Source organism: Pygocentrus nattereri, chromosome 25 (genome assembly GCF_015220715.1).
Source record: "Pygocentrus nattereri isolate fPygNat1 chromosome 25, fPygNat1.pri, whole genome shotgun sequence".
Taxonomy (NCBI): domain Eukaryota; kingdom Metazoa; phylum Chordata; class Actinopteri; order Characiformes; family Serrasalmidae; genus Pygocentrus; species Pygocentrus nattereri.
The window spans coordinates 4,523,029-4,535,815 of record NC_051235.1 but is presented as its reverse complement, the minus strand read 5'-3'; the positions used below and the strand labels follow the sequence as shown (position 1 = coordinate 4,535,815).

Sequence of the window (12,787 nt, the reverse complement as noted above, 5' to 3'; positions counted from 1 at the left end):
AAGATAACTGTTCCTACTACAGGTGGAATAACAGCACCACCGCAAACAGACAGTAGAAAGACCAAATAGTGGTTTCCTCACGAACAGACTGCACAGACGCAGGGATTAAGCACAAATAAGCGCCCAAGAGATTTCTCCCAGAATTTTTCATTTTGATGGGAATGCATCTGATTTGTGCTTGGTGTCAGTGAAACCATGGCAACCAACGATCAGCTCGAGTTCTGAAACGTCCACAGGCACTGAGCGACCAGCGTTTTGGGCGAGAAGTCGTTGCCAGGTGTGAACGTAGGGTAATGTCTTAATTTTTTAATTATTAACTTCTTTTATTAGTTTCCAGGTTCCCTGCTAATGATTTAAAACCTGTGAATTAGGGAGGCACTATTTGACATAAACTGATCTAGACGCTGAAAAAACTGTGGGTCTCTGACCGGATGTCTACAAAGGCCTACAGAGCACCTCAATATATTTTCGATTCTTTAATAAAAAAACAACTGATTGTGATGCAGGTTTGTTGTAACAGTAGCCGATGTTGCTTAACACATTTCACACACAACATTGGGAGTGAGAACAGTCGTCACGTTTGAACTACAGGGCGATTCAAAAAGATTCGTCTGATTTCAACGCGCCGTATTTTTACCGCCGAGGAACCAATCGCACTCCAACTGTAAGAGGGGGTCGCAGACTTTCTGACTGGCTCCTGCAATCTGAGAGGAGCCGAGACCCCTGAGCAGAAAGCGCTCTGCGTTCTCCACGTCAATAAGAGTGAATCCCTCATAACTGTGCAATGTGGTTTTCATGGGCAGTGAAGCTCCAACAGCTCAGAGCGTTCGTGGAATGTGTTTTATAGAAATGTTTTGTATTGTATTATATTATTGTACCTTATTAAACCCAAAGACCCTTTAAATGTGACAGCTTAGACACGTACTGAGGTTAACACCCAAATTATCTCACCATATTAGCCGATTATTTAGCGTAGTTCAAGCGTATTTCTTACAACAAACTAAATTTCTGCTAACAGAGTGAGACAGCTTGGCTTACTAAAATCTTACACAACTCCAAATGTCTAGAAGCAAGATCATCTTACAATAAGGTTACAATGAAAATGAAAAATATCATATATTGACTACATTTAAGATTGAATTTCCCAAGATTCCATTTTTGCAGGGTATTTCTTGGTAAATATCCCCCACCCACAATACGCAATATGTTTCGTTTCAAACTTGAGGCCAATTTTAAGTTGGAACTACTATTACTTCATCATCCTGATCGTTTGTGCTTCGTCAAAAATTGATTATCGTAATCGGTCCTCAATCACATATTTAAACCAAATGAGCTGGGTTCTGAAGTCAGATGGGTCTAAACAGCCCTACCTGACACAAGGCCAGCTTGACTGATTCGTCTTATTATATTACTCTTAAAATGTTTTTGATGTCTTTACTACTACTTTAAAAGTTAAAAATAGAAAAACTTCTCTTTTTCTTTATACCACCAACCAGTGGTTGGTTAGTGTACTGGTTAACACCTCTGCCTTCTACACTGTAGATGGGGGTTCAATGCCCCGCCTGTGCAGCTCCCAACACTGAACCAATAAGAGTCCTTGGGCAAGACTCCAAACACCACCTTCAACTACCTTTGTAAAATTTTCAAATTGTAAGTACTACTTTTTCACAACCACACACTCTCGCTCACTTAGCGTAGGCCTTCTCCAGCAGGGCGCTCCAGAACTCGCTCCCCTCGGCCGAGTGCACAAACATCAGCTCCCCGTCCTTCACTGGCAGCCTGTCATCAATGACCACGTCCACCCACTCGCCAAACTGCCAGAACTGTACACAAACAATCAAGCATTTAGAAAACATTAAAAGGACATCCCATCACATTTTTCACCCCAGTACTGGGTATAAATTTAGTGCCGATGACTCCATCCATCCATCCATCCATTTTCTAAGCCGCTTCTCCGTCAGGGTCGCAGGGGGGTGCTGGAGCCTATCCCAGCAGTCTTCAGGCGGAAGGCAGGATACACCCTGGACAGGTCGCCAGTCCATCGCAGGGCAGACAGACAGTCACTCACACTTAGGGGCAATTTAGCACGTCCAATTGGCCTGACTGCATGTCTTTGGACTGTGGGAGGAAACCGGAGAACCCGGAGGAAACCCACACAGACACGGGGAGAACATGCAAACTCCACACAGGCCGATGACTCTTTTCCCCCCATTTGATCCTTTGATCAATGTATTCACATCAGGAGGAATTATCATTATAATTGATTCAATCAGAAATGAACGAATCATTACACCACTGGTTTCACTATACGTACCTGGAAATGGAAGATGCCGGCGTAGTCGTCTGTGAAGCTCTGACCGTGAGGCACAACTCTGTGGAGGAGCTTCTCATTTAGAGTGAGAGATGCTATAGCGGCCAGCAACCAGCAGTCACCTGAGAGAGAGAAGCAGAAGATTAGAATTATGCCCATTTACTCTGTTAATAAACGTCCAAAAAAAGTCCGGATGCATTTGACGACGACTCCCAGAGAAGCGCATTTTAAGGCGCTACAGAGTCGAGAACTGAACCCTGAAAGGAGTTACCTCGGTCAACTGGTTCTAAAGCTTATTAACCCTGTAAATGCCCACGGCCACAGCTCTAGTACACACTTCGGTAAAGTTAGAATAGCTCAGTTTGCATCGAAACCCCTGTAGTCACTGCGTAATAAGCCTTAGTATGTAAAAACCCTGGGATTTGAAGCGGTTAACCCTGGAATAGCTCCTAACAAACAGCAGCCTGACCCCAGCACTGCTGGACAGCGTCATCTAAACATTAATCTCATCATCAAACACAGTGAGAGTAACAGTAGTAAAACTCAGAGTAAACTGGAACGCTGCCAGGCCCTAAAAACTGAGTAGAAACTGGAAGAGCATCTCCTGACTTTCAGAGATATCAGACCCTGATGAAGTACAGACTCAGTGACCACAGCCTGGCCTTAGGTATGAAAAGTCCTGTGTGGTCACTATATGAGGTCGAGACAAAGGTGCACCATGGCAAATTTAAACCACAACGAGAAATTTACACAAACCAATTCAACTTCTGTGGTGCTTGGGATTCTACAGAACTGATTTAAAAATCTAAGCGTCGCTGCTGGACTGAGAATCGTCCACCCACCAAAAATATCAAGCCGACAGCGTCCTGTGGGCAGCGTCCTGTGGGCAGCGTCCTGCGACCACTGATGAAGAACTAGAGGATGACCAACACAAACTGTGCAGCAGCAGATGAGCTGTCGTCTCTGCAATGTCTAATAGAGTGGACGGGGGTCCTGTGAAGGTCCTGACCATTGAGGAACAGGGTAACAAATATAATGTAGTAATTTGAAGACTCACTTTCAGCTCCTCAAAGAATCTGCAGACACGCCTCCAAAGTTCAGTCTTAGAGGCTGGTTAGATTTTCTGAAGTAATCAAAACCATTCTGTGGTGCTGAGGTCTGGACTCTGGGGCAGTCAGTCCATCGTCCAGCGTCTTTGTTTGATGTGTCCGTCTCCTTTTCTCAGCGAGGTTCTTCTTGATCAGCTACACGTCCTTTCAGACCACAGTGCTGAGTGGTCTTCTCACAGTGGAAGGATGGGCAGAAACACCTGTGGATGTTTTCAGGTCTGAAGCAGCTTGATCTTCTCCTCTCTCTCAGAGATCAAAGCTTTCAGTGCTGTTTATCTGATGGAGGCAGTTTTGGGATCTACCAGGTCTTCCAGGTGGTTGTTAAGAGGCCCATTTTTTCTGCAGTCATTTATTTCAGTCATTTATTTGTATTTTTTGGAAACTCTTCCTGTTTTTTCCTCCTATATTACACAAGTGGATTATCTTATATCTGATCTCCTCTTAAAAATCTCTAGAAAAATTGAATATGTTCTACTTAATTGATGTTCTGACTGGAAATGTAAACAGTGAGTGTTGGTCTGTGACATTTGCGTCAGTACTGAAGGTTTTCAGTAACTAGAAGCTACACTAGAAGCTACAGGAGCATAATGAAGAACAGGAAACCATCACTGACCTCTGACGGTAACACATTACAGAAGGCTCTCTGTCTTCTCCATCCATTATGCTCATTGGCACCATTTGTGTTAGCGTCTGCAGCCATTAGGCAAGTCATCCAACACGGTAATACACAAAAACACAAAGACGCACACAGAGTCGAATATACAAAAACAACCATTTGACCACACAGGACTCCACACCCTCTCAGTGAGCAGCTATGGAGGCGTCAGGGCGGCTCCTCAGTTGATTGGATTTTCATGATGTTCATTTCCTAAATCTGGTTTGATTTGTACACGACACAAATTCTTACAGCGGAACATCACACATTTACATCGATTTGCTGCTGTAGTGCAAATTTCAGTAATCTTTTAATTTAAAAAAAGTTTTACGGGTTTTGGGCAAAAATTGTAAGAAAATGTTTAATAATAATAAAACACACACACACACACACACACATATATACACATTTACACACACACACACACACACACACATACATATATATACACACATATACACACACACACACACACACACACATACATACACACACATATATATACACATTTACACACACACACACACACACACATACACACACACACACACACACACACACATCTCCGCGTTGGCCTTTTGACCCTGGATTGACCCCCAAAATAAATCTCGCTTATCTCAGCGTATGCGTCCGCCTCATCGCACCATGTCACATTACTGGCAGATCTTTTTATCATTAGTTTTAGTATTACATTTTTATTTTGCTTGTAATTAATACATCACAAAACAGACATTCCTTTAATAACATATTGCTGTTGTCAGAGGACATCTCCAAAATGGTAACTTACTTTTCTTTTAATGTAAGTCAATGGAACCAGAATTCTTTTCAAGTCATTTGGGATCCTTTGTTTTGGTCTATTTAATATATTATATATTTAATTTATATAATCACGAAATTAGCACACAATATAGAGGCCAACAGGCATTTTTAAATTATATCGAAAAAAGTTAAAAAAAGGACATAATAAATAAATAAATAAATAAATAAGAGATACTGTATTGTATTTTTCTTGAAATCCTTGTCATTTGAAATGCTGCCCAACTCAGACCAGGTACACAACAAAACTCCATCACCTGCGGGCCTGATCATGTTCTTCCCTCAGAGATAAGATCAGGGCTCCTCAAGCATCACCACCTCTGCCTTTATCAGCAGATCTGAAACTCGCTGACTGTGATAAAATAAACACTTCAGTTCAGAGTTATTTTCATGGTCCCCAAACAAGGAAAACCGATGATGAATTCTTCAACGAGATTCCCTGGAACAGCCACGGCTTCACGGCCCTTTAGCAGTTCTAAAGGAGCAAAGCTTTCACTTTGAGATCTGTACCTTATATGAAAAGAGCATCAGATAAGTTTACCTTCGGATACGCGCTCGTCTTCAGACGCCAAAAAAGCAGAGGAAATTCAAAAATGCAGTCCCCACCATTAAAGCTTTGCTGCTGTCCCACCAGTCAATTTTGCCTGTATGTCAAATATTCATATTGGGCTTTTTCAGATATAAAAAGTGCACTTTTAAAATGATTACATTTTCTTAATTGCCCTCCGTCAAATAATCAAATATATTCAAATTTTGCCCTATTTTAATCAAGCACTATTTAACCAAGTCAATGTTTTCTAATTCCACAAGTGGTGCATTAAATTCTCAAGCAAGCCCAAAAGCATGAGTGCTTATTTCAGTGATTCTCCAAGGAGCGCATAGGTCTATTCCTGTTTCCATGCAGTCGTGCAGGAAGTGCCGGTGACACCCTGCTGTAATTAATAAGCTGTGAGCGGCTGCAATCACAGAGACACTGACTGCAGTAAAACTGTGTAACCAGCACAGGCAGCTGTATTAGACAGGCAGCAGCTGAGCCACGCAGCTAAACCATCAGCTTCAATCAATAAATGAACACCAACATTATTAATATGACCTTTATTACTGTTTATTTTATTTCAGTCAGCTTTAATCCACAGCCACACTGACCTGCACTCCTCAGTATGTCGTTTTTTTCATCCCTTCTTCCTCACAGACACCCATTCATTTTCAACAACACTATGAACAACTTAAGAACATGGCAACTGCCTAGCAACAATTTAGCAACCACCTAGAAGCCCCCTAGCAACCACCTTGGATACCATAGCAACCACCTAGCAACACCTTATCAACCACCTGGAACACCATGGCAACCACCTAGCCATCCCCTAGCTACCATGTGGGATACTATAGCAACCGCCTAGCAACACCATAGCAACCACCTTTGATACCATAGCGACCACCTAGCAATACCTTAGCAACTGCCTGGAACACCATTGCAACCACCTAGCAACCACCTGGGATACAATACCAAACCCCTTGCAACACCATAGAAACCACCTGTACTACCTCAGCAACCACCTAGCAAAACCATAGCAACCACCTTGGATACCATGGCAACCACCTAGCAACACCTTAGCAACCACTTTCTACTTTAATCTGTAAAACACTAAATAATATATAAGGAGATCAAGTAGTCAATGCAACAAGGTGCCTTAAAGGGGGGGGGCTACATATAAAAACTTCTGTCATTTCTACAGTTTAATACTAAAATGTTCAAAAATAACCTTCATTCAAATCTGAGAACTTTGACTTTAACCACACGTGCATTGCTTGTTCACAAAAGGCAGAAACATGTATTTTAAAGCCGCCATATGACTCGGCTACTTGCTCACTGTAGCTCAAACTTACGGGTGGGCTTAAGCAAAGCAGCACGTTTGTTTCCGTGGTGGTGATTTGGCTCTTCGTGAACAGTTTGCCAAGCATTTTACCATCACGGCTCTGAACATTTACAGGCCACGTTTCTGCCAGTTCCTCAATTCACATGAGCCCCTCACCATTCAGAGGTACTGCGCTTCAGCCTTTTTCCAAAGGCACTTTCCAGTCTTATCTCGCCATTTCAAACCACAAACTGCTGACACACCAATCCGCAGTACCTCAGAGCACCAGCGGAGGGCCGGTCGGGAGAGGTGGAGAAACCGAGAGCGAGCGTAACAATCACGGCTGTTTGCTCCACCTTGGCTCTCCTACACTTCACTCCCAAAAAGGCAGGTTTTACTAAACCTCCGAGCGAAGTGTGGAGCGATTACAGCGTAGTAGCGATCCGATCCTCCTCCTCCTCCACCCTTTTTCACTCACACACCGTCTGAGCCACATAAACATACATAATGAGAGGGATGGCGCACGGCCAGATTTCCCAGAACTCTCTTGTGCTAAACCACTCCGTCTGTGACTCACTGCTCAGGCAGCTGGTTTTACACACCCCGCCCCCAGGAAACACACACACACACACACACACACACACACACACACACACACACACCCCATGCCTCTGCCATTCTCTCTCTCTTTCTCTCCCACTCACACTTGACATTCTTAGAAGTTTTGCACTTTCATCAGCTTTTTTCACGCTGCGGATCGAATCTGACCACCTTTTACTCGTTTCACTCGTTTCCCCCCGATGCACATCAACAAAGCGTCCAGTCACACTGGCTATTACCAAATATGCTAAAAAATGGTGATATAAGGAAGAGCGGTCATACAGTATGTCTGGTCCCACTTCATATTTAGTGTCGCTAATAACTGTGTAGTTACATGTGAACAACATATGCACCAACACTAACCACTGATGATCTAGTCACTGTTACAGATGGATTACCTGTAACCAGTTTCAGCTTTAAACCAGTCTGTAATGTGACAGAACAGCAGACGCCTCCTTACCTTAAACCTTTCATGACATTAATTATAATGTATAACTAACACTGCACTACAGACAGTTCTTCTGTAAAAGATACACTTGTGTAATTACATGAGGCAAAACTGAAGTTGATACACATGTTTAATGTGGGCTGGAGGTCAGGGAACCAGCCTCGTGACCGGAAGGTCGCTGGTTCGATCCCCAGAGCCGACAGCACATGACTGAGGTGTCCTTGAGCAAGACGCCTAACCCCCAACTGCTCCCCGGGCGCTGCGGATTGGGCTGCCCACCGCTCCAGGCAAGTGTGCTCACTGCCCCCTAGTGTGTGTGTGTGCTCACTAGTGTGTATGTGGTGTTTTACTTCAGGGATGGGTTAAATGTGGAGGTGAAATTTCCCTGTTGTGGGGCTAATAAGGGTCACTTAATCTTAATGACATTCTGTAATCCATCTACTGAATTATCAGTCATAGTGTTGTTGCATATGGTATTCCTGCATAACTACAGTTATTAGAGACCATGTGTCTCAACCTGTAAACCATCTTAATGCCCAAGTTTCTGTCAGGTATTTGTGACTCATCCCAGTCCAGGGCTGATCACTGGGGTAACTCTTGATGTGCTGTCGCCTGCGTTCCCCTGAGGCTCTGCTGTAAACACTGCTGGCTTGGTTGCCTGCCAAGCTGTATCGCACAGGCGGTCCCACGCTTTGTTGTAAAGTTTGTTGCTGTGACTTGCACGGTGAGCTAAATTGTACAGCTCCACCTGTACTTGCAAAACGGATGACATGACTTGCATAACCCAAAAATGCTTTTGAATAAAAAACCCAGATATGAGTAGATATCAGCGGTTCCGTTCCACCCTTTAGCACGTCCTGTACAACTGCAGCAAAGGCCAAAATGTATTATGCCTTCCAGGTGCAACTTCAGGTCAGGCGAATGTAGCTTAAATTCTAGAAAAGGCTGACAGGTCGTATAGACGTTGTTGACTAAATACTCCCAAAATCCAGATTTCTAGAACTTGATGCACTACTCCAGACATCAAGATTTATAGAAGTTGATGATTTGAAGCAGTCCAGAACTCAAGATTTCTAGAACTTGTTTATTTGAAGTATGCCATAAGTCAAGATTTCTAGAACCTGCTGACTTGAAGCACTGCAGAGATTTCTAGAACTTGTCGATGAAGTATTTCAGACCTCATAATTTCTAGAACTCGTTGACTTGAAGTACTCCAGAACCCGCAATTTCTAGAACGTGTTGAATTGCGAATTACTCCAGAACTCATAATTTCTAGTATGTGTTGACTTGAAATACTCCAGAATTCATCATTTCATGTTGACTTGAAGTTATTTGTACATCAAGATTTCTACTTGCTGAGGATTCAAGATTTCTGGAACTTGTTGACGAAGTACTCCAGAATTCAAGATTTCTAGAACTTGTTGACAAAGTACTCCAGAATTCAAGATTTCTAGAACTTGATTTAAAATATTCCCGAATTCGAGAATTCTAGAACCTTTTGACTTGAAAAAATCCCTGATTTCAAGAACCCTAGAACTTGTTGATCTGAAATATTCCTGAACTTTATATTTCTAGAAGACTGGTGATCTTGGATTTGAGGCTCACAATTTTCTTTAGTTTATAAGTGAGAAAAATGTTAAGAAAGTTATTTTGTACATGATTTGCTTGATGATTTTATGATGCTGAGGCCCAAACATTAGCTATACAGGTACGCTACAGGTACAGGTACCCTAGTGTCGTGGAGATCAGACTCTATACCTAGTAGATAGTTCTGACAAATGTCAAAATTCCATAATTAAAGTGAGTAGATGAACATTTTTGCTAGGGCAGGTGCTCCCCACCAGCAACATGTCACCGATGACTTGAAGCATTCAAGATTTCTGACTGAAATGTTGACCGGCACTCTCCAGTCTCAAACCTGTCGGCCTAAAGCTTTGTACTGAAAAAGTGTGTGTAAAGCAGCAGTGTGTGGTTCGTAGCATGCTGTGGAAAACAGAATGAGTTGATAAACACTCACCCAGAGCTCCCTGGCAGATGTCTGTCCGTGTGGCTCCACCAACTATGAACTGAGGACTCTCTGTGAGCTCCTGTGAATGACAACCACACCAAGATGGAGATCAGCACCGTTACAGTCAACATAGAATCAACACAACTGCTCTATTCTTGAAGGCTTCATAATAAAGTGATGATAGAATAGACAGTTAAAGCTGAGGAAACACTCAGTGGGCAGTGTTACTGTACCCTAAGACCAGTACTGGAATACACTGTTTTAGTGCCTGTACATATCAGCCAAAACTAAAGAAACTATTCTAGAAATATCTAAAAACACCCAACAAATATCCTACCCCCACCCACACCCACAGAAATTTGAGTTTATTTTAGATCTTGTTGGCAAATGTTTTCAGATGTTAATGATTGCAGTTTTTACTGGTCACCAATGCCTCTTCAATGCTGATTCCTTCATTCTTCACTTCATCGTACCCTAATCTGACCTGATTCTAAAACTTCAGACCTCAAGATTTCTAGAACTTGTTGGCTTGCAAAGTACTCCAGAACTTGTTGACCTGAAATACTCCAGAACTCAAGCTTTCTAGAACTTGTTGACAAAGTACTTCAGACTTGAAGATTTCTAGAACTTGTTGACTTGAAATACTCCAGAACTGAAGATTTCTAGAACTTGTTGGAGTACTCGGGACCTCAAGATGTCTAGAACTGATTGACTTGAAGTAGTCCAGAACTCAAGATTTCTAGAACTTGTTGATGTAGTACTTCAGACCTCAAGATTTCTAGAACTTGTTGGCTTGCAAAGTACTCCAGAACTTGTTGACCTGAAATACTCCAGAACTCAAGCTTTCTAGAACTTGTTTACAAAGGACTTCAGACTTGAAGATTTCTAGAACTTGTTGACTTGCAAAGCATTCCAGAACTTGTTGACTTGAAATACTCCAGAACTCAAGATTTCTATAACTTGTTGGAATACTTGGGACCTCAAGATTTCTATAATTGGTTGATGTAGTACTTCAGACCTCAATATTTTTAGAACTTGTTGACTTGAAATATTCCATAAATCAAGATTTCTAGAACTCCAGAGAAATTTGAGTTTATTTTAGGTCTTGTTGACAAATGTTTTCAGATTAATGATTGCAGCTTTTACTGGTCATCAATGCCTCTTCAATGCTGATTCCTTCATTCTTCACTTCACTGTCCTCCGATCTGACCTGGTACCGTTATTGTGGCAGTCATGCACAGGTTTTTGATAGAAAGAAAGCAGCAGCTGTCCGCTTTAACTGGGCATGGCCATCTTTGTGGAGAGGTGTGAAATGTTTTCACAGTAGAGGGTGAATTCACTCCTCATTGATCACAACATTTCACACAGAGATTCAACAGTAATAACTAACCAGGTAACAGAGACACTGGCGGGAAAACATTTTATGCAATACATTAATTAAAAAAAAAACAGTGAAATTGCCACTAGGGGGCCTGCTATCCATATTAACATTCGTCTCAATTGATCTGATCGTAAGTGTTAAGCGAGATACAGCAGACAGTTTACACCACAAGTATGTTAATGCCAGGTGTAAACAGGGCTTTACGTGCTAATCTTTTGCCTGGACTGGTACTGGCTACCTTATGAAGTGTGGTTTATATAAATACTGATATATTCAAGAAATGAAATGACCCGCTGCTATAATGACAGCATGAAGAGCAACCAGTTTAAGACTGGGAGGCCTTAAGCCATCCATTAGATTCCTACCATGGTTTTGTTGACTGGAAAAACTTTGCATTTAAGTGAAATTAACTGTATTGTATTAAATTACATTAAATTAATTAAAAATATGCTGAATCAGCATAACCAAGATAAAGCAAGAGTCTGTGATGGGAATTATGTGTTTTTGCTTCTAATCCAAGTCATTTAATACTGAGTATCTGCCAACACCAAGTCGAAAATGGATATTTGTAGTTTTTGCAGATATACAGGGAGATTCGCGCAAAAGTGGCCCCGAATATTCTGCTGTAACACCCGTTAGGATGAAGCAATCTGAACCAAAATGAGGCGGATATCGTTTTTGATATAGTGTAGTGGGTAACACCTCTGCCTTCTACACTGTAGACTGGGGTTCAATCCCCACCTGGGCAAGCACCCTACACTATACCAATAAGAGTCCTTGGGCAAGACTCCAAACACCGCTCTGGATAAGAGCGTCAGCCAAATGCCGTAAATGTAAATGTAATGTAAATGTGTGTCACTGGCCTAATTTGCCAAGCAGACGAAAGTTAGCAGTCACGGCAGTCATTCACACATCAGTGCTGGCCACAGACACACATATCTAGATGCTGTGTGGTCTGTTGTTCGGTATCTGAGGCAATACATCTGCGTGTCCGCCATATTGAAGAGGTCAAGATCTGACAGATTAATCTGGGCTGCACTGCTGCTCTTTGTAGCTTCTATATCTTTAATAACTGATTGTGATAATTATCCGTCCACAATTAACCAACTCACACACATCAGCAAATCCATCAGTGAGTGAATCACTTCTAATCTCAATACACAGAACAATAAAATCAACCCCCGGAACACAGTAAGAAGGGCGGAGCGGAAGTTCCTATTCACCAGATTCCTGTTCAAGTTTCTCTGTTCCACCTTAAATGGTGCAGCTGTCACTTTCTGGTGCCTGAAGCTGCAACACTTAAGGTGGAACGGGAAAATTCGAACAAGAAGCCGGCAAATAAGAAGTCGACTTCAGCTTCAAGGTTCTGACACTAATCTATTATGAATATCTACATGGATTAAGGAACGCTGTAACTTACTGCTACAAAGCTTTAACCATTACTGTAAATAAATACCTACTACATGAAGTTAAGACCCCCTGAATAGACCATTAAATGAAATAAGCTTCATATAAAACCAGAGGAGAAACAACCACATCAACAGGTTCTCTGAGCTTCACCAACCACACGACCACATCTACACAAACATTACACAGACATGAG

The 12,787-nt window shown here is 42.1% G+C and overlaps 1 protein-coding gene across 4 annotated transcripts in view; it reads right to left on the bottom strand.

Annotated features, from left to right (window-relative positions):
* The window catches only part of LOC108443488 (calpain-1 catalytic subunit-like), a 39,305-nt gene that overhangs the window by 17,914 nt on the left and 8,604 nt on the right, over window positions 1–12,787 (bottom strand). For all 4 annotated transcript variants that reach the window (XM_037534460.1, XM_037534459.1, XM_037534457.1 and 1 more), the window contains 3 exons: window positions 9,813–9,882; window positions 2,315–2,433; window positions 1,690–1,823 (listed from right to left, as the gene is read on the bottom strand). In XM_037534460.1, the coding sequence (XP_037390357.1) occupies window positions 1,690–1,823; window positions 2,315–2,433; window positions 9,813–9,882 (323 nt within the window). The remainder of the gene's footprint in view (window positions 1–1,689; window positions 1,824–2,314; window positions 2,434–9,812; window positions 9,883–12,787) is intronic.